This window comes from Symphodus melops, assembly GCF_947650265.1.
Source record: "Symphodus melops genome assembly, chromosome: 19".
NCBI lineage: Eukaryota > Metazoa > Chordata > Actinopteri > Labriformes > Labridae > Symphodus > Symphodus melops.
Window position 1 is genome coordinate 17487873 of NC_136709.1, and position 27756 is coordinate 17515628.

Genomic DNA, 27756 nt, shown 5'->3' on the forward strand with positions numbered 1-27756 from the left:
ACGGTCGAGTAAAAATAACAAAAACAAACCGGATGAATAACACTAATAATAAATAAAAAAACCCACAGTGTCTCGCGGTCACATGTCGTGCAGCGGGCTCCTGAATGATTTAAAGCGTTTGACATCATCAGACTGACTCCCTCCCTCCCTCCCTCCCTCCCTGGCGCGCGGGCTCCCGGAGATGCTGCTGCTGATGCTGGTGACCGACTGCAGCATCCGACATGGGCATCCTTTAATCCGGCCGAGCCACAGTGAGTGCTTTTCCTCCACTTTTACTCGTCCTCCCATCCGCTCGTTACCTCCTACTTCAATTTCCACTCCACCTCCCTTCTCACCTGCCCCCTCCCTCTTCTCTCTCATTGTGTTGTCTTCCTTTGTGCCGTTTTTTTTTTTTTTTTTTACCACGAGCGATGGCGCATAACTCGGGCAAAACCGTACGTTCTCGTGGAGGTGAGGAAATAGTCCCCTCCTGTTTGTAGCCTCACACCACACCTTTGCGTCTTTGCGTGAGAAAGAGAAAGGAAGGAGGAGAGTTTAGGGCGGGTGTCGCTTCTCCCATCGGACCAGAGCTGCAGCAGGCTCCGTTTGGAGGGACTATAGAGGAGTACAGGAAGAGACAGAGGGGCGGCTGGGACTCGACTTAGAGAAGGTGGGACGTTTCATTGTTTGTGCAGGTGACAGCATGTGTCGCTTTTTGGGGTGTGTAAGAGGGAAATGAGGAAAAACAGATAAATGTGTTGATGAAAGTTACTGTCCTTTTGCACATGAAATAAGAGGGGAAATATGGCCTTTTCCTGCTTTGTGCTGTGTTTGTGTAAGTCCTCATGCTATTGTAGGCAATAATAGCATAGTATGATAAAAGAAAAAAAAAACAAACAAACTAAAGAAAGCATCTTGCGCAGGCTTATTCTTTATCTAAAATGGGAACAATTCATATTATGAATTGTTAGTACTATTTCTATCTATCTATCTATCTATCTATCTATCTATCTATCTATCTATCTATCTATCTATCTATCTATCTATCTATCTATCTATACAAACATGGAGTTAACATTCTGCGCTGCAGGGAGCATGTGTGCATCTGTGAGAGGACAGTAGCACTCAGACACTGAGAGCCTCAAGCTGAAGAACTGGGCTAATCCCTAATGACATGGCCAGATCTCTTCCTCTCTCTTTTTTTATCTCTTTCTTTCTCTCTGCCATAAGGTCTTGTCTTTCTATCGCTCCCCCCTACTTAATTCTTTTCTCTCTCTCTCTCTCTCTCTTTCTCGCTTACTCTCCCTCTCTGTCTTCACTCATACTCTGTTGCGATGACGTGCTGTCCATGGTGCTGAAAACAGCCGTCAGCCGCTCGCCTGGTAATACGCTCAGGCTTGATGGTCCTGTCAGCGCTCAACAGGTGCACATTACTCCTCATCAGAGCATCACCTAAACAGCTGCTTGCGAATAGAGACTATTGATTTCAACTTCACTCCAGTGACCGGGACAAGCAGGTTTCATTTGCATGATAAAGCTGTCGGCTCGTGTTCAAATGTTGTTGTTTTTTTTACAATATTTTATTGCATTTTTAATTGCAATAAATAAAACAAATGATGCTTTTAAAAGTAAATAGGCAATGTACGCCCTTGGTTGACAAAACTGCAACACCCATTCCAGCTCGGTTATATAGTATTGTAGATTTTTTCAATTTAGATCACACTGTTATTACAGTACAGCAAATCCACAAAAGCCAGACATGCAGTGAAATGAAGTGATGTATTTGCACTAATAAGAAACTTCACTAAATTAGCTCCAGCTGTAACAATGGATGACAAAGAGGAAGAAAAGTGATGATTATTAGGAGGGGGAAAACAATAAAACTCATAGAAGGATTTGATTACATAACCGACCAATATAGCATCAGCAGTTTGTCTGCCTGAATATCCCTCGCGCACAAACACACAATAACACTCACAGCCACACAAACAGCCCCTAACACATCCAGGTCTCACATCAGATGACTCAGAGTCACATGTTGGGCTACATCAGAGAAGGAGCTCCAGGTGCTGTAGTTTGGACTTTGCTCGAGGGCTTTTCAGCATGACTTTCCTGCTAATATAGCATTTAAGTAGACCTAGCTCTGCAGCAAGCTACAGCTTTTATTCTTGTCAATAGTGAGTGTATTACCCAGAGGAGAAAACGGTCATCTCTGTCCATTTAATGAGAAACGGGTTGGATTGCTATCAGACAACTATGACAACATTCAGGTTGACTTGTACTCTGTGCCGCAGGTGGAGGAGCATGGATGTGGTGTGCCAAAATACTGTGTCTCTCTGACAGCAAAGTAAAGAACTGAACAAATTCTAAGTATAGTGTACACTTATGTTGCCATAAGTTTTTTAAATAGCCCCATCTGCAGTGATGTATATCTTAGCTTCTGTGCTGACAATCTGGATGATTTCTCAATAAAGGTGCAAAGCTGAGCGGCATCTCACATGGAAAACACCCAGACTGTTGACAAGAACCTCATACAACCTCATCTCAAATGAGCAAGGGACAGCTTTAGGCTCCGAAGGCTAAAGCAGATGCTTGTGGCTTATGAAACAAAGATTTCATGTTGTTATCACAGTTCGATTTGAGTATGGAAACATTGATTGTTGCTGCTTAAAGTTGTAAGCTACAGTGCAGGAGAGGCTTACAGAATGCCTCAGGTGTCTCATTCATCATTATCTGGGGTAAAGATGCTGAGTGAATGCGTTTAGTGTGTGTGGGTTTGAGATACAAAACAGACACTTGAGGAAATGGAGTGTTTAGGAGACTTGATTGTTCATTTGTCAGTTCAAAACAATAACACATTTTTGTTATGGCGGATGAATACTTTACAATAAGCGATGTAACAAGTAAAATCACACTGTAAAATATGGGTGCGACTGATGCAGCACAAACAAACAGACACAAGCTTTTATTTTTATCAATGGCTGGCTGGCCCTCACCGCCCTTTCTCTATCTGATGCTGCTGAGCACTGACGTCAGTGAACCTGCCTGCGCATAAAGGCTAATATAATCAGAAGCTCACACTCACAGACACGCATTGTCTCTCTGTTTGTGTGTGTCAGCGGCACACAAACACACACACACACCCTCACAAGCACATACTCCTCTGGTTATTGGCTCAACAAGCACCACAGGGAGAGAAAAGAGAGGGAGAGACAAAGAGAGAAGAGACTGGAGGGGTTCTGTGTGGGAGGTGGACGGCCTTGATCATTATCATTACAATGTAATTGGATCTCTATTATAAATTTGTGACTGTTGTTCCGTCCGCACAGGTAAGGGAGTAGTTTCACGTCAGTTAAAGCACTCTCTATAAAAAATAATTTCGAAAAAAAAGGGAAATGAGCAGATGATAATTATGGATTGTACTCATTGATTCTGCCATCCTGAGGTCAACGTAGGTCGGCCTTTTCAAAAGTCATAAGCTCCAATTATTTCAAAAACCATAAAAAAAGCAGATTGAGACATTTGTTGGCATTGATTAACTCAATTAAGAAGTAGAGTAGTTCCAAACCGTAAAACTGGCTGAGAGGAAATCATTGGCTGTCTCTAAGCTTTGTCCCAATTATCCCCAATTACAGGCCTCTTTCCCTTCCTTTTAGTGCAGCCATCAGTTTAGAGTGGCCTTCAAAAAGACAGCTACAAGAAGCAGAAGAAATCTAACCTGTTAATCACCACACTGACTCCTGAAAAAGGAAGGACAGAAATGATTGTTATTTTAAATTAACACAAAATCAACCTCCCAGACCTGGTATTTTTAGGACCTGAGTCTGAATTAGTGCGTAGCCCCAAATGGAATACAAAAAGTAAATTAGTATTTCTTCTCAGCTAATGATAATGAAATATTCTGCATCTTTAAGATTCCTTAAAGCTCCCAAAACTTTGCAAATGCATCAGAGGTGGTAAAAGTTAACGTTGTGGCATAATAGCTCCACAGAGCGCCATTAAAGGGTCCACATGTAGTTACTTTCATCTAAATGTACAACATTTTGCAATCAACATGTATCTAGGCCTACAAAATTCGATCCTGCATTAGTATGCAAACTAAACAGGCATTTTGAACATTTATACTGATGACATCGTCTGTTTGTAGCATGTGCTCTTTCAATGCAGCTTATATTGGAGATGTACCTAGCAACTAAATTCCTTTAAAAATAAAGTCACAGCAGATTTACCTTAGGTTCAGAAAACAGTCTAGAGTCGAATTTTACAAACACTTGACCAGCATTAGATTATTAAAAATGTTATTTTTTCTTTTTTTAACTTACTGGCTATTCTGGTGCACAGAAAGTAAAGATGTTAAACTACATATCACATATCAAGGGATACTTCACCCATTTACATGAAGCTGTGTATCATTAGAAACATGGTAGTAGTATAGAATGGTCGTGAATCCAGCCCTCATTTTGCCCTGAGACGAGAAAAATATGTTTCTACCATTCTATACTACTACCATGTTTCTAATGATACACAGCTTCATGTAAATGGGTGAAGTATCCCTTTAAATACAGTGAAGTGTTCAAGCCAGCAGTTGACAGTGTCTACCTGCTGAATCTTCCAGAAGGCTAACTGCTGGTTAAACATGAAGAAATCTGTGTCAGATGAATGGTATGAATACATTGCAGTGAATCTTAATGTGATATTGTGGAGTTGATAGTGAAATTTGATAATTCATTAAAAGATTCAAAAACTGCTGATTGCATTGGTCGAGAATTGGTTAATGCTGTGCCAGAAAACCACAATTTCTTAATCTAATGTCTTCCAAATGGGTAACAATGAAAAGTGCATTGTGCAAACTCTCAGCTTTCACACATTATCCTAATTATGTTGTTCTCCTTTAACAGAAAACAATACTGCTTGGATAACACATCACACTCTCATCGATAAAAGAAAAACTGTAGTTCATGCAATGTGAAAGAAAAAAAAAATAGCTGAAATAAGCGCTGATGGGTTCAAGTGTGTGCTTCAAATATGAAATCAAACCAACTGATCATTGGTACCTCACATCGAGGAGAAAAAGAATAGCACAGTTTATTCTGGAAAAGCAGTGGGTAATGTGGCAAAGGAAAAACTTGTTTTGTTCGACAAATGCTTGAGTCTATGAGTTTTGGTTGCCATAGTGAAGCAGTCCAAGGCCAGCCTGTGAGACAGAGACGGAGAAACAGAAAAACAGAAACACAGACAGTCAGAGAGGGAATGGGAAATACACTTGAGATTGAAGAAAGGGTGGACAGGTGAAGGTGGAATCAATGAAATGAAAAGGACTGTCAACTCTCAGAGGATTGTTTGAACAACCAGCAAGATACGTGGAACAACAACTCTGGTAGGAGAATGACTCTGTGGAAAGAGACAAGAGGTATATCTGTCTCTATGGCTTTATCAGTTTATCCCTCGCTGGGAAGAAGAAAGGTTAGAGACAAAGAATGCAAGGGTGTTGTATGACAGATGCATGCTCTCCAAGTCATCTAAACCCAAGATAAATGTACAGTAATTTCTTGATCATAAAAGACCAGGCAAATACTGTATATCTTCTAAGGCAGTGATACTATATAGAATGAGTTCTCAGACACAAGAATAATATTGCCCAAAGCAAGGTTGGGGATTTGCTCATCAGATCGATAAAGACAACGCTGTCAACCACTGGCAATATTTCCTCTCTTTATAGCCTCTAAGTGTCAACACTAAGTCCAAGTATTGAAGTTTCCCTATAAGGAATGAGTCATCAGGAAAATGTACCTACGTTCAATAGGTGACCAATACATTTGTAGTAATAAAGCATCGCATTCACAGGAAAAGTTGACATTAAGAGCAGGTAAAGACTGGATCCTTTGTGAATTATTTACATAACTTAACATTTACCGAAGCAGAACAGTGGTGCATGGTTAGCACTGTTGGCTCACAACGATGAGGTTCCTGGTTCGGATTCCCATCGGACAGGAGCTTCTCTGTGTGGAGTTTGCATGGGTTCTCTTTGGGTCCTCAGCTTCCTCCCATTTTCCTCCTAATACACATGTTTGTTAGTTTAATTGGTGACTCTACATTGCCTGTGGGTGTGGCTGGTTGTCAGCCCTGTGATTGACTGGCGAACAGATCTGGGTGTACCCCGCTGCTCGCTCAATGACAGCTGGGAGTCGACTCCAGCCCCCTGCGACCCCGAACAGGAAAAGTGTTATAGATAATTTATGTATGGAAACATTTAGTGGCAAGGAAACTTCTTATGTGCTGAGAGTGGATGGGAAGAGAAGGAAATGAAAAAGGTTGGTGACCACTGTATTAGAGCATCATGTCAGTCTTTAGATAGGGTTAAGTCTTTTAGTGTTGGGAATAACCCTGTTGTTTTCAGAGGCCTTCAGGCACACAGACAGAGCTGTTGTTGATACGGCTGGTTAGCCACAGAGCCAGAGGCAGTGACACTATTGTTTTTATTTATCTGGCAGTCTGGAGTAACATACAATGTGCCTTAAGCTTCAGGCTCCCAGTTTGCTGCATCAGGGCAAGATAGATAGGGATAAGACAGGTCAAAATGTGAGTGAGCTTGGGTCGGCAGATAGATCAGTCATACTGAGCACTTGTCAGCAGCCTGGCACCAGCGCCATCCACTTCTCCCTGGGAAAGTTCTGGCAGATAATGCACTGAGAAACCTTAAACTTTACTATGACTTCATTCTGTTTACTCTCATTGCTGTACTTCAAATCAAGAGTACATGTTGGAGCAGGGAATGAGAATAATTAACAAGCCAAATACTAGCCGGTCAGCCAGAAAATCAGTAAACTGGTCTGTAAGCCAACCGAGTGAAGCAGAGAGATGTCCCTGTTTGTATTTATTGAGTCAGTTCCAATAGTCAATCAACGAATTACACGAGATGGTTTGGACGGACATGACACTGGATGTAGACAGACATTTATTTGGGTGCAAATGAAGACATGGCTTTCCTTCAACTTAAAAAAAGGCTGATCAGTATCATCTACTGGCATGTTGATAGTGTGGCGTTCATGTTCCAAGGCCATTTAGTATGCTGAAGTTTTCTCTGTTGGATGTTAGATTCCATTTAATTAAATAAACCTAAAAAGTAATCCTGTGAATGTGATGATTCACTTTATAACAAGGTCTAAACCTTGTTTTATTTCTCTCTCCAAAGTTTCAATCATTCCAGTCCCAGTTTTGTACAACCTCACACAACCTTACAGCACTAATACAGTGTATATTTACAGTATGTACTGTATATGCGCCTGTGGTCTACTACTGAAACAAATGAAGGGCTTATCATAGGATATTTAAGCTGAAGCACCCTCAAACTTCAACTAAGCACCCCTGACATACATGAAGGAAATTACCGTTTGGGGCAATCACTGTTTTGTCCTGTGTTAGTCCTACCTTTGTTTGGTGACATCCAACATATCTTTGCTTTTAGTCTCGCTGGCACTGTATCATGTAGCATTCCTTTTACTGCCAACTATTGCCTTAGTTTTGAACTGCACTATAGGCAATGCCATTGCAGCATTTGCAGCCATATCAATAAAACATTTGCATCATTACATGCAATGACAAGGAGTATGTCATGATATCTTGCCATATTGATTTTCGAAGCATAGCACTAAGCACCATTTGTGCTTTACTTAAAGTAATGTGTCAATTCACATTAGACAATGCCTCTTACCTCCAAGTGCCTAGAGGTATAACCTCATAAAACACGATTTTTATAGGAAGTAGTAACATTTCCACAAGTAATATTTATACAGCTTACCTGGAACCTATTACCTATTTATCTGCTTGTTGTCAAGTTCTTATAAATCAATAAATTAGTCAGTTCTTTAAAAACATTGGTTGGTTGTTGGTTCACACGCTAGCATTGTAGTCCTACAGTCGGAAACAGTTTGACTTTACTATAGTGTACTACAATTATAAAATAATGAAGACAGTCAGTCTGCTTACAGTTTAACTGGAAAATCACAGTTCTTATTAAAAGAGCGTCTGTGATCAGTTCAAACTGACGGTGGGAGTTCAACTGCAACTGATGAGTCAGACAACCAAATCAACCCGGCAGACAGCCATTTTTCTTTTGTGTCAAATAAGGAATTAGATTCATTAGGCTTGTCAGAGAGGGAGACTGTGGCCAGTCAGCCAAGACCTCGAATCAGCAAGACAGTCGCCAAAGTCATCCAGGCAGAAAAAAGTACATTTAGGACTCTTCTTTATAACCAGCCAATTACTGCTGACATCTGTAGGACTCATCTTCAGGATTAATATTTGAATGGATGGATTTACTACGTATAGTGGTCGAGTTGATGTAATGTCAATAATACTGCTGCAAAGTATGTAAGGTTTGTTTCAGACTGAACCGGAGTACATATAGCAAAGAAGCCTATGCAAATGGAAGTAGTGGTTCATAAATTTTTATTATTATCAAAACACTATTAGTTATATTGATTGATTGTAAAGCATTATTGTGTTGAAGAGGGACTGCTGCTCTGTTGTGAATTGCTCTATAGATGCATTCTCATAAATCATAATGTGAAGAGGCACTGTGTGGAGCTTTTTCAGGCTACACGGTATCTATCCATCCATCCATCCCAGTACCTAGCAAAACCTACTGACCTATGCACTCACCAAGATAGCTCGATCCAGCTAATATTAGCTGGCTATCCTGATTAGCATTCACTTGATCTTTTCTGCCTAACCTACAGACAAAGGTGAGAAAAGGGGTAAATAGAGATTCCCTCCACGTTAACATGCAGGTTTCAGCAAGCTAGCATTTGACAGATGACTTTGGACCAAAGTGGTGAACTGCAAGGCAGCAAAGTTGGTCGGATGCATCTTACTTCCCTTTTTCCTGAGAGTGTGCCAAAGTTGAAAGACTTAGTGATATACCGATGGGCGAGACTGAAAGATAAAAAATCACAAAGTAAGGCAGCTTCTCCTGACTCAGGTGTTCTATCAATGATGATGAGTTGGCTTCTTCCTGTTTTGTCTGTGGGCCATCAGAACGGGGCCAGGGCTACCTGCCAGGTTTGTGTTTTTATTGGGCTTCGGGCCATGCAACAAAAGGCCGGTTGCCAGGTTGGTTTCGAGTGAATCATAAGGGCTCTTAGCCTTATTAAACCAATGCAGCTCTTATTGTAAAGGAAATGAGAGCTCAATCAGATTATTCATCCAGTAATTTAGACGCAGGCCGGGGCGGACACACAGAAGGGCTTAGTCATGGCTGATTAGACACAAGGATGGATGTTCTGACAACTCTCTCATTTGGAGGGGGAAACACACTGATGCTAAGATGCTAAAGGTGCTGGAGATGATTGTGATGACAGGGATTTAACTATTGATTTATAAAAGGGTAGCACTCTTGTAGAGCAGATAATGGGTGTTTGTTTAGAGCTCTTCAATTGTAAAAAAGTTGTATTGCTCACATGCTGGGAGATGATTATTTGATCCCACAAATTTTACTTTACATTGATCTGTGTTTTTTCTTTCTTAATGCTATTTTGTTTCAGCCTGGGAGCAAGACAATTCAGCAAGTTCATGTTTTATTTCTTCTAGTACTTATTGTATGTGTTTTTTTACCCAATACCACCACTGATAAGGTTTTATTTTAAAACAAAGATGGCTGTAGCTTTTGTGGAACATAATGAATCTACTTCAGTATAAATAGAGCAGGACGTTAGATCATGTTAGAAACAAATGTGAAGCATTCATTCCAGTCTTGCAAACGGTCCATCCATCCATTATGTAGAAAGAACTGCGAACTTATCATCACAGCTCTCCACAACAACACATCTAGATGCTCTGATTGATTGTGTCCATTAAACATCTATTAAATTACCCAGAAGCTAACATCCCCTTGCTGTGGTGCTTCATTAATGCTTACAAGGAGAGCACTATCTTTTTCTGTCCTGATATCGGAGTCAAACAATCTGATAAACAACAGTGCGAAACATTTTTTTTCTTCTTTTTTCTTGTTATTGCATCACAGAGTGATTGGTCATTTTTTGAGGTGCCCATTTACATCCATAGCAGGTAGTGATATTATGTGTATAGTATACTGGACCAACTGAAAGATTGATCTGTAGCTTTTTAGTTAGGTTTAGTAAAAAGAATGAAGGCATGGACAACATGATTGACCTGGTTCTCTCATAAAAATGACTCTGAGGATTCATGCTTTTACTTTTTGTTGTATTCACAAAAGGATTTTTTGCAACACACAGTTCTGTCTTCAAGACTCAAGAAGCTTTTGTTATGCCACAGTTGTTTAGCTGACAATTCTTGGTAATGCCTCCTTAGCAGCTTTAAGCTTCTTACTGCAAGTCAGCGCTAAATATTCCCCCACAGATGCTAGCACAGCCTGCCCGGCTTGTCAGATTATGCTGAAATGACAAAACAAAGTTCTTATTTTTTACTTTATCATGGCTAACATCTTCTGAGCTCAAAGATTAAATCACATCTAGTATGATGGAAACCTCAAAGCTATAACAACAATTAGGAACTTTGGACAAAGCCATGCTAAGCTGCAAAGGCTTAGCTAATTACCAAATTGGCTTCAGCTCCGGATTGATATTGATCTTAATTCCTGAAAACAGAGGACAGTGAGCTTTTCAAAATGTTGAACTTGAGGTTGTCTCCAGCAGCCAATTCATTAGAGTTGTATATGGAACAGCAGCAAGTTTGCACAGCTCTAATAGAAATGTGTTATCACCTGTTGTGATTTACTATTAAGCAAGTGTGCAGACATATATTTGTCTGTTTCTTGCTGTTGTTTTTAATTTGCCCTGAAACTACGTGATGCCCACATTAACAGCCTTTTGTAAAGTAGATATTTATGAATATTTAATCTTCAAATGTTTATGTGAATTTAATTACTTTATTAGTTAAAAAAAGGCATTTACTGTAAGTCTCCTGCTCCCTTTACTTGGAACAAATTACAGAAACAGTTCAGACTTAACAAGCTTTTTTTAGAGGATGGTAAATGGCTTAGAGGAAGACACGTCTGGCTCTAGAAGTTTTTGTTTTTTGGCAGTTAAAATCTATTATTTGTATATTTCAATATCTGTATTTGTGTGTGTGTGAATGGTCGTTGTTCATTTCAAACTCTGTATAGTGTGCTGTCTTGTGTTTTTATCACATCAGGCCCTGGGTCTTTAAAGGTCAGTTGCTCTTTGAGTGTTAGTAAAGTAAAATGTTTGTCCATCACGGAGCATGTTGAACACCTGCTACCCCGATGTTTTGTTGCTCTACTACTGTTCAAACAGCTCACATGAGGCAGGTGGTGACTGACTGATAAAAGTACCTTTTACAATAAAAGGATAATTAAAATGTCACACATTTCATGAAGAGGACAACAAAATACCGGAATAAGTTATTTGATGTGTGGAATGATGAAATGCTTATGTGTGTCTATGTTCTCAGAAGCAGAACTTTAAAACAGTCTCAAGCTGAGCCTATTCTGTCCAAAGCCTCAACTTTCAGACGTTTACCAGTTAAACTGCTTTAGATTGGATATGTGCAAAGGTCTCTGTCCCTCTGATTAGAGCTTTTAAGGACTGTCTGGTCACTCCACACACACACACACAATCATGCTCACACCTTTATTGGCAAAACCTGACCCGAGGATCAAAGCTCGGTGCTCTAATGAAAAATAGATTTGCTTTTTTTCAGTCTGCTCGTCCTTTCCTCCTAATTGTTTCATCTCCTCTGGTTTCCCTATCTGGTCTTGCATCAGGACCAACCACCAACGACCTCATGAAAAATCACGACCTGCATTTCAGATATTTTTTAACTAATCAGAATTGTTCAATGATAAATTGTGCCTTTAGGACCTCAGAAGGTACAAAACATGACAGACTAAAGACAAAAACAAAATCAAAAATGTTTAAAAGGCGCTTCATAGATTTTTTTGACAAAATATTTTTACAAGACCCAATGAACTGTAAGTGGCACCACAGCCCATTTTTTTTGACATGTATGAAAAGCTCATGTGTTTAGGCGTGTTCCTCCTCCTGGATCATACCTAACCCACCTTTATTCATACAAGTGTGCTTTCTCAACCCCAAGTACTAAATGAGAAGAGCCACTCTGCTGCAATGCTAAATATGTTGTCTGGATACATGGCTTTAAAAATAAAGAAAGGACCCGGGATGGGATGAGGGTGCAACAAACATGAGAAGCCTTTTTAACCAAAGGTCGAAGTGATTTGAGGGTATACATGATGTTTCCACGTCACCAAAGGCTGCAACTTCTAAAAGTCTAAGGAGTCATTAGAGAACATGAAGAAGAAGCAATTTTTATGTTGTATGGTGTTTTAAAGAAGATACTCCCTGCAGCTGAGTGCACTTAAGTCACTGTTTGTCTGGATCTATTTCATGCCATAACCTCCTCATCCTTTTTCCTCTGAAGGCAAAGTATAAACTTTTTATTACAGTATAGTCACAATACCTGTGAGTCAGTTTAAGTCGCTGAACAGTGCACACACCTTCACACGCAAATTAAATCACCTCTGGAGCGTTTTTGGTCCTCTCCACATGCTCTTACTCACACTCTAAGTGCAGCCACAATAGTAGCCCTGCGTCCTCTGGTTAAACAGCCAGGTAATTGCAGTCATCATTCGTGTGAGTGGTTCATTTTATAGTTGAGAGGCGATGTGGGAGCGCTGTGTGTGACTGGGTGTTTGTTTAGAAATTTGAGCTTGTTGTTAAAAGGGGATGAATGGAGAGAGAGAGAGAGAGAGAGAGAGAGAGAGAGAGAGAGAGAGAGAGAGAGAGAGAGAGAGAGAGAGAGAGAGAGAGAGAGAGAGAGAGAGAGAGAGAGAGAGAGAGAGAGAGAGAGAGAGAGAGAGAGGTGAGCTGCACTCCAAAATACCTTCCTTTTAACAACCTTTTTTATCATGCTGTTATTCATAAATTATGACATCAAAGACATGGTTGAAAGGCTGTGAATAAAAAAGAGCCTCTGCTGTTTGAACACTTGTAGTCTCTGGTCATTATCGTTTCTATTGTTGTGCCCTTAAACTCTCCACATTTGGCATTTTCATTGTTTTACTGACTGCAGTTTGTCAACATTGTGCTCACATAATCTACTCAAACAGCATGTTTGTTTGTCTATTCACCGTAGTTTGTGTTTTGTTTTGAGTACATGTTTATTCGGCACAAAGGAACATTGTTCTCACCTTTTCAATTTTAGCGTCAATATCTTTCACTTGATTTGATTTCTTTATTTCAGACACAGAGATTCATTTCAGCATCAGTTATGGCAGAATGATTCTTTTTTTTTAGAACAAAAATTAGTCAGATCTAGTTATTACAGGTTATGATATTAAACATAGTATTAAAGAATCAGTTTGTGTCAAAAGTAGTGAAGTTTTAAATAGTAAAGTAAAATGTACAGTATTACACTTTTCCGATAAGTACACTTTCAACATGCATATTCATTGTGAGAAGAAATTGTTTGAATCTTGTGCTTTAAGTCACTGAACTGTTTGACAAAAGTGTGATGGAACTATATGAGAATGTGTATTCTTTCTGATCCTCTTTTAAAATTAAAAAAAAGCATTTAAAAATCATGACCGTCACTAACAAGCTCGGCTGCTATAGAAACAGAGTTGGCTAATTAGCTGCTGCGTCATTCAGCTACTCTTGACTGTGTAATGTATCGTGAAATGTTTTTGTTGTTGGGCTCCAGTGTCTCTGCATGTGTTCTTTAATAATAAGCATTGTGACAGAAGCACTGAGGGTCTGTTAATATATACACACAATTAAAATCCTCCCATCTTTGTGTTTCAGATTATGGTCTCTATCACCATGTGGGGAAAAACTAACGAGGCCTTCCACTAAACCAGGACGAGATTAAAAATCAAAAAGCGAAGACAACACAACATCATATCTTCTTCTGAAAGGGACTAACTCTTCTTCTATTGTTTTTTCTCAAGAAAAAAAACAAAAAAAACAACAGAAAAAGTATCCAAAAAAGAACATTCAACACTTCTTCGTAAAATTCCCCCCTTTGACTGTGACTCTGACCTATAGCCCCCAGCATGAGCAGTCTGATGGGGAAGCTGGACCCTCGGAGGGTACAATGGGGCGCAAAGTGGATGACATTTACCTCCCGCATATTGAGGACCAAACCTGTGGAGTCCATGTTGGATTCAGCCGTCTCGGGCACAAGCTCGCATGGGACAAAGCTGGCCCGGGTGTTATCCACTGTGGACCTGGTTTCTCTGGGTGTGGGCAGCTGTGTAGGGACAGGGATGTATGTGGTGTCGGGGCTCGTTGCCAAGGAGATGGCCGGTCCGGGGGTTATTGTGTCCTTTATAATTGCCGCTGTGGCCTCCATTCTGTCAGGTGAGACACTTTTTTTCAGCTTTAAAACACTCTCTTTCTCTGACTATTAGACACCGAAAGGCCACAGTAGAAAGGTGACCATTCTTATCACTGTTCCAATGTTAGGATTTATATGAAAAGCCTTTTTACAACTGTGCGATTAAAACAAGGGCAAAGATATTATACTGGGAGAGATATCCTCGAGGCCTATCTTCTCACTACCTTAATGCTGCTATCAATAGGCTTACGCTTGGATAATAATGCATACGTGTGTTTGAATGTGTGTCTGTGTGCTGCAGGAGTGTGTTATGCAGAGTTTGGCGTGCGGGTGCCTAAGACCACCGGGTCGGCCTACACGTACAGCTACGTGACGGTGGGCGAGTGCGTGGCGTTTTTCATCGGCTGGAACTTGATCCTGGAGTATCTGATTGGCACAGCGGCCGGGGCGTCAGCTCTCAGTAGTATGGCAGACTCGCTGGCCAATCACAGCATCAGCAACTTCATGATTACACACATCGGGACGCTCAACGGATTAGGTTAGTTGTCACGCATGTGTTTTTTTCCCCCCTTCAACATAAAGATTAGGATTGACTTCTTTTCTTCAGGAGTTTGCAAGAAGATTTAGTTCAGGTCTATGACACGTTTGTATCTGCCAGTGATACAGGACGAGGAGGTCTGTTATCGTAATGTATGCTGTATACCTCGAAAATATAGTGAACATACAATTTCTATATTCTTTTTGGAGTGGAAACAGATAATACTTAGAAACTGGTGTAGTAACAGAATCCTTGATCGCTAAATCTTTCATATGGAGCATATGTTTCTGACAGCTCTGAAATGGTGTACAGCACTGATTCCCAAAATTTGGTGATCAGCCCTCTAGTGGGCCTTGGCAGTATTGCATGTGACCTGACAGGTTGCCGAAAAAATAAAGTGATAAATAAATTTTTAATTCTTGATTTGAAAACTCCCACATTCACATATTTTGTGAACATTTTACAAACGTTTTTCTGCCACTGACTATTCATAAATTAATTAACACAAGAGAGCTCATGCAACCATAAAATCCTGTTTATTGTTTTGTCCTATAAGTCCCACACATAATGCTGTGCCTGGTTCAGTATCTGTAGATTAGTTATTCAAACTATAGCTACATAAGAACCCAACAGCAAAACAACTCAGCCAACATAATGAGCATAAGCAACAATAATAGACACCCTCTGCTGTAATTTTTGTCCCACTCTATTTAAGAAATAAACAAGTGATTATACAGTAACAAAGTCATTGTTTTCTCCACAGGAGCATGATTCAAATATCATCACTTTCCTTCAGATGACATAATGACAACAGCTCCAAGGGTGGCCTTTCTTGAATGACAGTAAATGTTTAAAATTCTGATGGAAAGGAAATTTCACCATCTGGGAAATCACTGAACCCATGATATTTTCCAGGGAGCATCTCAGTGAAGTTTATGTCAGTATTGACAGTTCCAGCCGCCCTGATATCTTGGATTTCTAATGAAATCATGTAGCAAAGTTTTCCAGGACATAAACTGTAAAAAGAGGGGAATTCCTGATAATCTGCTGTAATACGATATCTGCTGTGAGTGCCAGCTGCGTCTATCTGGATGACACCACCCTGACAGTCTCTTCCTGTTAGACAGGGTGGCAGTGGTCACATGATAAGCTGCATGGCCAGATGTTCCACAACATAACGGAAACGTCAGGTTTCCTTTTTCCTGCTGGAGGAAAAATCAACAGCTGCTGTTTCTGTACAGCACTGGAGAAATGGCACCTCAGCTCTCGCAAATATGTGCTCACCTGTTAGCTGAGGTAGACTGAATCGTATAAGCACTGCTGAGACAAAGTGAGAACATTCTGAGAACGGGTCTTATTTTCTTGAATACACCGGTTTGACAAAGATGACCAGCTTTAAATATGAGGTGTGATCTGAATCCAGAATTTCCAGAGTCTAAAAAGTTTAGAAACAGATGATTATTTTAAAGGGGTTCCCCGCCCCATCATCAGTATTTATGGAGCCCAGTGAAATAACAAATTCTGCAGTGTGTGCTATACTGACAAAGAAGGCAGATTGCTGCTGCTCACAGAGCTCTGCACAGCGCTTGTATGCATAAAAAATGAGCAGCAGCCTCTGCATCGCTCTATACTGTATTCTTAGGAGGTAGATTTTGGCTCAGTAAAAAAATATCTGAACCTTAAAGTCAGCAAAACCTCTGTGCCACCAATTCAGACAAATGATGGGGCTAGTGACCCCAGAGACTCAGACAACATGAGCTACAACAGCAGAGGTTTTTTCCTACTATTTACAGATCTTATACTAACAAGGTTTATGCTCCCTCAAATCTGTGAAAAACTTATTAATCGACCAAAATAATCTCTTTTCAAATGTCTCTAATTTGCGTAATTTCAGACTGTGAATATGGGCATTTGGAAGTATGATAGAGACTTCAAGTTGTCACTATACACCACAGGCCTTGCACAAATATCTATTAGCTTCATTTCTGCAGACAAATCTACATTGCACACATCACAAAAATGCCTGGATGTCTGTTGTTTCTGTGCACGTGCGTTCTAATCTTACTTCTATCTCTCAGGTAAAGGGGAGCAGTCGTATCCCGACCTGTTGGCTCTACTGATAGCGCTGCTGGTGACGGCGATAGTGGCACTAGGAGTGAAGAACTCATTGGGCCTGAACAACGTGCTGAACGTCATCAACCTCATCGTGTGGGTGTTCATGATGATCGCCGGGCTGTTCTTCGTCAACGGAGAGAACTGGGACGAGGGGAGATTCCTGCCCTTTGGCTGGGGAGGGGTACGCACATGTGGAAACAAACACGCATGCTAATGCTCGAGTAATTAAATCAAACAGGAAGTGGGGAGAGGAGCATGCTGACATAGTCCGAACTCAATGCTCTTAATTGTTTCTCTTTCCTTTATTTTCTTCCAGGTGATGCAGGGAGCAGCCACCTGTTTCTATGCCTTCATTGGATTTGACATCATTGCTACAACAGGAGAAGAGGCCAAGAGTCCCAACACCTCCATCCCCTACGCCATCACTGCCTCGCTCATCACCTGCCTCACTGCCTACGTCTCAGTAAGTAACCCTCAGCCCCACAGACATACTGCTCACAAAAACACGTCAAAGTCAACCTTACATTTATGGCTATGAAAGGATGTCATAACTTGTAGCACAAGTTACATAACCTTTGAATTCTGTCACGAAAGGACCTTGAAAGTTAATCCTCAAACTTTAGGTGTCTGACAGACGGATAGAAAGATCAAACACCAAGATGCTTCCCTCACACTCCGACTGTGTGGGTGTGTTCTGTATCTTTCCTCTGATCTTTACGTATTCAGCTTGCACAGCCTACCAGATGCCTTACTTTAACACGTTTGTTCTGGATGGTTGTTGCTATGGGTACCGTGTAACCTCGACCTATTAGCGAGGAGAATTTTTCGACATCGCCTGGGGCCAAAGAGGGCCTCGACTTTAAATCTCAGCTACTTGTCTCGGAATAGCTCATCTTTTTCTTCGTCTTCCAGTCACATCTATTTCTCCACATCACCCTTCTCCCGTGCTCCAAAAACTACTTTCTAAACTTTTCTTCATCTGTAACTGTCTTTGATCAAACTCATTCTGGAGGCATCTTGGAATAACTTTTTCTGCTTCCATCAGGGGAACCCATGGCTGCGGTATTCAAAGATCCAGGAATCAGTTTAATTATTTAGCTCAGTACATGTCACATCCTTTTTCCTGGTTGAGTTGTTTAAACAGGAGAGTTGCATTAGAGAAGGACTTTCCCTTAAAGATGTGGCATAGGAATAAAAACTAAAAAGTGATGCAAATTCTTGGGAAAGCCCTTGTTATCAGTGGGGAGTCACATGACCATACAAAACTAGCTTACATTGAGGTAAATTGGGAACTGGAGAAAGCTGTTTGGACTGAGATTACTGGGATTCTTTTAATTAGGATTAGCCATAGGATTGTCACTATATCAGTATTCTCTGACTGATTCACACACTCTGTCAAACAGCCCGTGCACGGATGGTCAGAGGGTTTAAGATCAGGGGGAAAAGTGATCTCTCTATCTTCCTCTCTGTAAGAGTTAGTCCTTTTTTTTATCATTCCTCCGACTTTGCAATCTGTTCATGCAAATCCCTCACTTCTGCAGCCCGGCCTCTGTGACAGATGGCCCTGCATGATTTCACACGTCAGACACGAGGATCAAAATTGTGCACAGACTCACACATGAGTGTGCAGACAAACTCACAGTGATAGAGAAGCATGACTAATGAACGTCCTTCATGTGATGCAGTGTGCACCATGCTAAAGGCACTATTTGTAATCTGGGCTGTGTGAGGTCGCGAAAAAAGTCTCACCAAGAATTTCTTTCCATTAGCTATTTTGGAGCTTTTTATTAAGACTTTTAGCTTGTGTTAGTTTGAATCAGTTTTTTTCGTTTGTTTTTCTCATGGTTTCCGCTGACCAGCTACTTAATATGATGAACATTTATGTTTATCTTTTAATTCATCAAGCAGCAAGTCAAATAAGGGTCTGTTTTGTGATTCAAACAAATTCAAACTCAATTAGGTGAAAAGTTCCAGTGATGTTAAATGTTACTCTATAACGTAATGTATCTTCATTGTTACATTTTAATGCTGCAGCTAATTATTTCCTGTTCTATTTAACCCTCTTTAATCCAGGTTTCTGTGATCCTGACCCTGATGGTACCGTACAATGAAATTGACGCTGATGCCCCACTCATGGAGATGTTTGCCATTCATGGCTGTATGTTTGCAAAGTATATAGTGGCAGTTGGCTCCATTGCTGGACTCACTGTGTCCCTCCTGGGGTCCCTCTTCCCCATGCCCAGGGTCATCTATGCCATGGCGGGAGACGGCCTTCTTTTTAAGCAAGTCCATACAACTATTTATCCATTTTGTTTTATGATTGAAACAACAGTGTTCTTAACTTGATCCCATTTTTATCTTTAGGTTCCTGGCCAATGTTTCGTCCTACACAGAGACCCCTGCTGTTGCTTGTGTGGTGTCCGGCTTTCTGGCTGCCCTGCTTTCCCTTCTCGTCAGTCTCAGAGACCTCATAGAAATGATGTCCATAGGAACCCTTCTAGCCTATACCCTGGTGAGTGGTAGATAATGATGCTGTAAAATCCATATAGACCATTGACCATATTAATACTTACAAAATAGAGCTGAAACATTATATTCATCACTCTCGGTTTTAGCAATTTGTATTAAGTATTTTATCAGTGCTGTCATGGCCAGCCAGTGGCTACACAATACTATCTTTCTTGGCGAAAAGCAATTGTACATTAGCATTTTGTACTAAGCTCTCTGATTTCTTCTATAGTCTGAGAGACTTACATTTTGTCAAGGAAGTCAATTTATTTCTCAAAAGTTATGCTAATGTCAGATTTGTCGAAAAACACTCAGAGCATCAAAGGAGCTTTCAATTATTGCACACAGCTGGAGGGATATTGGTGGGAAAGCTAATCCCTCCAACATATGATTTATACAGAATTATGTGATAGCTGTAAACATACAGTATATAAACAGAAGGACTTAGTGAAGTCAGTCACACCAAGAATATACACAGAAAGTTGTACTTCAGTACAGCACAGGAATTAGTTGCTGATTATCAGAGTGGTTGACCTGCCCTATAAACTCTGTGACTGAACGAAAACTAAAGTAGCCAAAAGTGTCGTAAAAAAAAAAAAGAATGTGTAAAAATCTAGCATATAAATTTATAGGTTTACAACCAAATCTCTGAACCAGTTCACTACTGGAAAGTCAATATTAGCAATAAAACCCCTTTTTGTGTTTTTTAAAAAAGCTAATTGCTAAACTTCTTGATTTGCAGGTCAGCCTCTGTGTGCTCTTGTTGCGTTACCAACCTGAGGGAGACATCCATGGCTTTGTGAACTTCCTTTCAGAAGAGCAAAACAACAAGAGAAAAGAAGGTGTTCTGGCTGAGTGTGAAAAGGATGCCTGTTCCCCAACCAGTGAAGTAGACGAGTATGGGGGACCAGCCACTAATACCTGTGGAGCCAAAAACCTGCCTTCACTGGGGGACAACGAAATGCTAATAGGTAAACCAGATAAAAATGCCTACACTGCCAGCCATCCAAACTATGGCACAGTGGATATGACCACTGGTATTGAAGCAGAGGAAACAGAGGGTGGGGTGACCCGACGGTTGAAAAAGCTCATTGGACCACGCTATTACACCTTGAGGATTCGATTGGGCCTTCCTGGAAAGATGGACAGGCCAACTCCTGCCACAGGAAAAACTGTTACAGTGTGTGTGCTGCTTCTCTTCATCTCCATCTTCGTTTTTTGCTCCTTCATCATTTTTGGTGAGAACAAGAACACTAATTCAGGCTTTGAATAACAGTATACTCTAACTAATTGGTTCTTTCTTGATCATTCTTCCAGGAATGGGCAGTATAGCTGAAGGACGGTGGTGGGCTTTGCTGCTATTAATCTTCTTAATCATTTTCATTGCCCTGCTGATCATCATCATCCTCCAGCAGCCAGAAAACCCTAAGCGGCTGCCCTACATGGCACCCTGTGTCCCATTTGTACCTGCTTCAGCCATGCTGGTCAACATCTACCTCATGCTCAAACTGTCTGCCATCACCTGGATACGCTTCTCGATATGGTGCCTCGTGGGTGAGCAACCGCCTTGATAAATGACACATTTCAATTTTGTGTGTTTTACTGCCAAACTGTAAAACTGAGTTCCTAGCCATGTTTTTGACCAGGACAGATGGGAACTGACCTTGTTTTTATACTTGTAAAATGACTCCCTTCAGTTGATCTTACACAAAAGAGAGATACATTTTATAACTTTTGCGCTTAGTCATGTTTTATTGACACAGCACCCAGTGTTATCTACCAAGTCTTTCCCATATCTTTTCCTTGAAATAACACAGAGTCTTTTTTCACTTGTATATCTTCCCTTAGTTATATCCGTCCCTGGCCCGAAACCATCTAGACTTATTCATTTATTCTCTTCAGCCATGCCAAAATATTCTCGTGGGGTTTACATGGGCTTTGCCTGATAAGCTGGGTTTTAACTGGTCATTGGCTTGATTTTGTCTTTTGGGTCAGTAGATATTGGGGCCATACAGCTGGTATTACCATTTTTAAAACAGAAATTGTGCAAGGTTGGTCCCTATTTGGTTACAATTTACCTTTGTGGGTCCTGTATGTAGAAGATAAAGGCACCTTCATTGAGGCCACTTCGTCAGTCAGTGGATTTTCTTTTTGATCAGAGAAATCACTCGTCACCGGACAAATAAGTGAACACTGTATAGTCGTTCACTTCAAAGGTCTTGGCCAAGGCATATCAATAAATTTGTCTGTGTAATTATATTCGTATGTACATTAACTTTAACAATGTAAGTCCTGTGACTTTTCCCTAGATTTTCATATTAATTAAAAACATGATAAATGCAGACTGGTTTCCAACAAAGCGGTTTTCTGTGCACAAACATTGGTGGATTCTTTACTGTGGGAGTAGGATTGCTGTATCCCTCTGACTCACTCAGAGTGGGATGAATTGTATAAAGCTCAGAAGGTTTTTACTCGTTTCAGTACTTTTATATTTGTTTTACTGCTCTTTTAATAGTGATGTAAGCTCAGACACTAAAGATTTGTTTTTTATATTCGTCACTTTCTCCCATCAGGTGTGATTATTTACTTTGGCTACGGCATGTGGAATAGTACACTGGAGATCACGGCCAGAGAGAATGAAGTGCACGCCTCCACCTACCAGCGCTACGATCAAGGTGTGGATGAAGGCTTCTGTGGCTTCGATGATGATTTCTACCCACCTACCACTGAGAACTGGGGCGCCCCAGAGGCCGGGTCGGGGCTTACACCACCCCCTGTGGCGAAACCCGAAAGCGACGGGACGCCATCTAAAGGTGGAAGCAGGACCATTGCCAAACACGGCCTCGCCGAGGAGGATCCGATGGATTTCTGATGGGACTGACTCTGTGTTAACCCTGAATGTACTGCCTTGTCTGCTGCCTGGGGGAAGGGAGGGGATCCGTAGTGTGACTGTGAGTGTGTGTGCATGCCTGCATGGATGTGTGTGTGTGTGTGTGTGTTTATTCGTTAATTAGTCTAACCCTTGGGCTAGATAGTTTCTTGGCAGTGGAATGGTTTTTGGTTGAACTCACTCTACCACGCTTGGCTGTTCAGCTTACACAGCTAAAGTGGACGTCAAGGCCATGAGTGTCCCGTCACTCGTCGCTTATATTTCACTTACTGGAGTCAACACACAAAATGAAAGGCCAGATAGAAAAGTGCAGACCAAGCAAGAGATAAAACACAATGTGTCAAACTGCACTGTGAAACATTGTGTTAAGGCAATCAGTCCACTGTTGATGTTAAAGAATTTACGGGATACAGCAGAGGAGAAGGTGATGAACAAGGGACAGATGATTCAGCACTTTTACTCCCGTTTTAAGACACACTGACAGGAAAGTTAGATGAAAGGTATTTCCTATGTACATGTCTCACTTTTTTTGCCTGATTTTTTTTCTTTCTTTCTTTTTTTTTTTTACATGAAATCATTAACACATGATCTTAAATAACAAAAACATTCTTGAAAAACAATCTTCTGTCTATCTGCCTCTGAATTTCTGTGTGTCCCTGACCCCTAACATCTAGCCCAAGGGATCACGACGGGATTCGGAGTAGGGTGTTGATGTTTTCTGTCTTGGACTTTGCTTGCAATAGTGCCTTCATCTATTTGTATGTGAGTTTCTGATTGTGTCTGTTTTCTACTTTCATTTTTGCCTGTGTATGTGTGAGGGTGTATGTGCAATCAAACTCCATATTTGACATGGTTTCTCATGTTGGTGTGTGTGTAGATATAAACTGTTTTCTCCAGCTTGTTTTACTGTGTATGTGTAGCTTTTTTCATTTTGTTCTTCCTACTCCTTTTCCCAGCATGACGCTCAAAATCAATCCACCTGCGACAGAGCAGCTTCTGGTGCAGTATAACAAACACAATTCCGCTCACTGGTGAACAAAGAGGAGGGGGAAGTAAATTGTGTAACAGAAAGGCTGAATCCAAATTGATACAACGTTGGTTTATTGGATAAAACACGTATTTTGTGTGGAGTCTTTTCTTCATGCATTATGCTCTGTCGATGCTTTCTTGCTCTTTTTTGGAAGCTTTGGGACAGAATTTGTTTTTATTTTGTTCAATTTTAAAATGTAATTTTCTTCATGGAATTGTATTTTCTCTTTAAGAGATGAAAACAATAGAAGGGACTGTATCAAAGTTAAAACGGATGGAAGAGGTCAGAAAATGGTTAGAATATTTTTTTTTTTTACCTAAAGGTAGGGTAGTTTGACTTTTATAAAAGTAGGTGAGTTTAGTTTTTATTTTTATCATCACAGATTTAAATTTATTTTTAAAATTAATTCAAAAGAGAAAACAAGAACCAGAACCAAATGCAAACCTGGCAAATCATTGTTATAAGAAATAGAAATCCATATTAAGTGTACGCATTATCAAAAGTTCATTTGATTTTGTTTTTGTCACTAGTAGATGCAAATGGTTATTTATAATTAGCTAAAATAATTATTCGTAAGGTGAAAGACTTTTTTTTTTTTTTTTTCGTGAGAAACAGCTCCCTTATCCGAAAGAATCATTTTCATACAGTCCCTAAATTGGAAAGATTGTGTTGCAGATCAATTTGAATTTTGCTCCACTGAGTGAACTGAAATGAACCCCCTCCTCATCCATCTCTCTCCCCTTCGTTTTACTTCTATCCACAGCTTCATATTCTCTACTTCCACCTCCCCTTTACTCTTCCAGCTGAACTCTTCCATATTCCATCTGCCACCTTAACCTGCTATTGAAGATCATCATACCCTGTCAGCAGGGAGCTGCCTCTCAGAGTCCAGAGTGATAGAGCTTGGATTGGGTTTCAGTCAGGATTTGAAACAGCAATCTGTTCACGACCTGACAATCCATTAGCTCCTGTATCTGCTGTATCTGTGATTTGTCACCTGAGCATTTACTCCCCTACCTGTAGTTCTGCTTTAACCCCAGCCCAAACTAGTCTGAATGAACCTCCCTCTCGAGTTTTATATGCATGTAGCTGTTGTAGAGTCTAACTCTTTGCATGTTACCTACACTGCTGCTGCACCGATAATTGATATTGTGAAATCAATCAAATCAAATCCTGGTCCTGAAGAGGCCATATGCAGGACATAAAAACTAATGCTGCCAAGTTGAGGGGATTTGAGTCCATATAAAGAATAAATGCACTCAAGGCACTGTAAGAGATTCTGGCATACACCAAATAGCATTCTGTTGTGTCACTATGTGAAGGGTGGGGGCATTTCTACAATAACTGCTGCTGTATGCCCCGATTGTCCTCTTTGTACCTTGTCCTCTTGCCCCCTGTTGCTGCATCTGTCCCTTCCAGGGAAGCCTTATTTGTCTAATGCACTAACTCTAAAGATGCCACGCTAAACCTCCCCACCCTACCTCTGCTTCTCTCACATTTAAACATCCTCCAAAAAAATCCCATATGTAGAAATAGGCCTATTTGTATTGTCCTTTGAAAAAATAGTGAGACCCACACACACATATCAGCCCAGAATCCTGAGAAATGTATGCTTATTGGACGATTCTGCAGCTTGCCAGTGCAAGCCCTTTAATGACCTTTAAAGTGGGGCGACAACAATTATTGGATGGGTGGAGCTGGCCTTAATCAGAACTATGGAAGCCTATCAAAGACAAACCACTGAAGTCATATTCAAGTATTTTTTCTGGAAATGTACGTTGTATAGTGAGTGACCTATAGTGAGTTTAGATCTTCCATTTTTAAATGACATTTTATAAATATTGTTAAAGCAACGTGAACATACCAATTGAGCGAGCGAGAGAAAGAGAGAGAGCTGCCGTCAAACATTTGAGAACTGTAAAAGCTGGAAGATGCTTCATTGTACAAACTGGCTGTACGTACAAGTTAATTGATCGATGCAGGACTTTCCTTTTAAATTCAAGTTCAACCATGTACAAACCCTTGTGCAGTATGCTGTGGAGAAGAATTTGAAACAGCCTTTATGCCTTCAGACAAGGAAATTGAATTCTTGTTGTGTCACAAAATTGCATAAAAGTCCTGGCGACAGTTTTTCTTTAACTGTTACGATGATCTTTTCCTTAACTTATCTTAAATCTTCACCATATTTTATTCAGCAAAGTCAAATAAAAGACTAAGTTCTTATGTCAATGTAGAAATGTCTTTGTCATGTGGGCTCTGACCAAAACACTCTCCAAACATAAACACCAGCCTCTGTACAGTAGGACACAACTAAGGTTTAATTGTCCAATATCCAGTTTTCTATCTAATATGGGTTTAAAAGAGCATATTCTGAAATATTAATGCACTGTATCCTCCTATATCCGCGTCCACATAATTTTTCAGCTTAAATAGCTTCCCCACCCAACTCACCTCCAAACTCAGCTAAAAGAATCCAAACGCTTCGCATTCATAGCTCAGCCAAAACAGGACATAGACTTCAGGCCTGTCCATGCCTCTGACACTGGACTGTACAGTCAACTTTCTATATTATGTACTCTGTCTGTATGCACACAAGTGTGTGTGTGTGTGTGTGTGTGTATGCGCATGTACAGTACGTGTGGGGGTGTGTATGTGTGTTCGTGGTCTGCACCTGCGCCGCAATGTGACCGTTTGGTGAATGTGTAGCATGCTGTCATGCACGAGGCTCAGACTGTAAATGTTGTACTTGCATGTGGTGTCGGATTGAAATGAGACATAAATACAACACTGAACTAGACTGAACGCAGGCTTAGTTCTCATACCTGGGGACTGTGAGGGTTAACCAGGTGTTCTACAACCAAATAAGCTTTGAAAACATAGTTTGTCACTGCTGAAATAAACTGAAAGTTATGGTTAGAATTAATTTAATGGGCCACAATAAGATTACTTGCTGGATTTATGATAACTCCCACATTTTGTAATCTAATCTCCTCACCCTCCTCACTCCTCAGGTACGGGAACCAGGGCTTTGTTTGAAAAGAAAGTCAAACATGTAGCAAACACATGAGTGAGTGGGACAGTGTGTTCTCCTCCCTCAAATACTTACAGTAAACTCCACCTCATGTATTTTCCCTCCTCTTTATCACAACCTCCGCAAGCCAAAGTCCACTAAGTTTGTTTACTTTTCACAAAAAGATGACGGAAGTTTCTTAAAAGTGAACACTTTAAACACAACAGAATTAATGTTTTTCGGGGGGGTCTGTGTATAAGCTACAAAGGTTAGTTCACTACAAGAAGATAGATTTTTTTTCTCACAGTGGCTATAGTAAACAGTGCAATGATCATTTCATAAAACCTACAGTAGTAAGTATTCTTTAAGAAATTCAAAGTATTAGTCTAAGCTTTATTGACTAAAGTAGATTTGTTTGTCCAGCATGGACAATCAAAGTGAAAAAGTACAAAATTGACAGAGAAATGATCGATAAGAAAAGTATTTTTCTACAGCTCTCTCCCATTCACAGGTGTGCACAACAGAGCTGGATGTAGTTATTAGCTTTTACATTCAGTTATTTTTGTTTTTTAAATTATAAGAAAGCCTGGGAGAAACAGCTATAAAAATATATTTTTACCAACTGTAGTCTCTCTAGAATAATTACATTAACTCATAAATGTTAATCCTTTCCTTTGAAGGATTCAGACATGGTTGTTCTAGGCGTAAATAGGACTGTAGAAGGATTAGGAGTTAGAATAATACAGAAAACATGCAGAAACTATTTTAATACAACTCTACTAAGGGTAAAAAGCATAATCAAATATTGCCACTATTGCTTTTAAAGTCGGCTGTTTATTTTGTCTCAGAGAAGGTGTGCCATGTTCTTCCTGTGCTCTGTGTTCGCTGTGGCCAAGTGTCCAGTCAGTGATGTCGGACTTGTTGGGGTCAGCTTCTCTTGCAACAAATAAATATTCCTTTTTTCTTCTGTATATTTTGGCACAAATATGTATATGTAGTTGTTTTTTATGTAATCTTTTTTTAATGGTTTCTTCCATATATGTGATTATTTTGCACCTGGGTGCACTGTTTTTTTGCTGAGTTGTTGTTATTGCTTCCATGCAACAATGAAAGTTATTTATTGCAAATACCAACGTCAGGCCTGGTCATTATTTGAAAATGTCTTACTTTGACCGATGTGAATGCTAGAAATGTATAGGGTTCGGCCCATTCTTAGCTACAATAGTGCCCTATATGACCGTTTGTGTAAAGGTAGTGTATTTCCATTTCTTAAAAGAATTGGCTAATTTATGCTTAAACATACAAACTTTTTACCAATAGCATTCAAACTT

General features: G+C 40.3%; 1 protein-coding gene across 2 annotated transcripts; it reads left to right on the forward strand.

Annotated features, from left to right (window-relative positions):
- slc7a14a (solute carrier family 7 member 14a) lies at window positions 1-27554 on the forward strand. Of its 2 annotated transcripts, none has more exons than XM_079369749.1 (10): window positions 1-251; window positions 13800-14357; window positions 14636-14872; window positions 16951-17168; window positions 17304-17450; window positions 19061-19269; window positions 19352-19499; window positions 20238-20733; window positions 20813-21049; window positions 22069-27554. In XM_079369749.1, the coding sequence occupies exons 2-10, from the start codon at window positions 14051-14053 to the stop codon at window positions 22365-22367; spliced, it is 2298 nt and encodes a 765-aa protein (XP_079225875.1). In that variant the 5' UTR covers window positions 1-251; window positions 13800-14050; the 3' UTR covers window positions 22368-27554. The 2 variants fall into 2 exon arrangements, with proteins under 2 accessions (XP_079225875.1, XP_079225874.1); XM_079369748.1 differs by lacking the exon at window positions 1-251 and adding an exon at window positions 286-649.
- Window positions 27555-27756: the final 202 nt, after the last annotated feature.

What these genes read in the sequence shown, in the direction of transcription:
- slc7a14a (XM_079369749.1), top strand. Translation starts at nt 14,051, where the DNA reads ATGAGCAGTCTGATGGGGAAGCTGGACCCTCGGAGGGTACAATGGGGC. An exon ending in GCCTCACTGCCTACGTCTCA is followed by an intron (nt 17,451 to 19,060) that starts GTAAGTAACCCT and finishes TCTTTAATCCAG; the next exon opens with GTTTCTGTGATCCTGACCCT. An exon ending in CTCGATATGGTGCCTCGTGG is followed by an intron (nt 21,050 to 22,068) that starts GTGAGCAACCGC and finishes TTCTCCCATCAG; the next exon opens with GTGTGATTATTTACTTTGGC.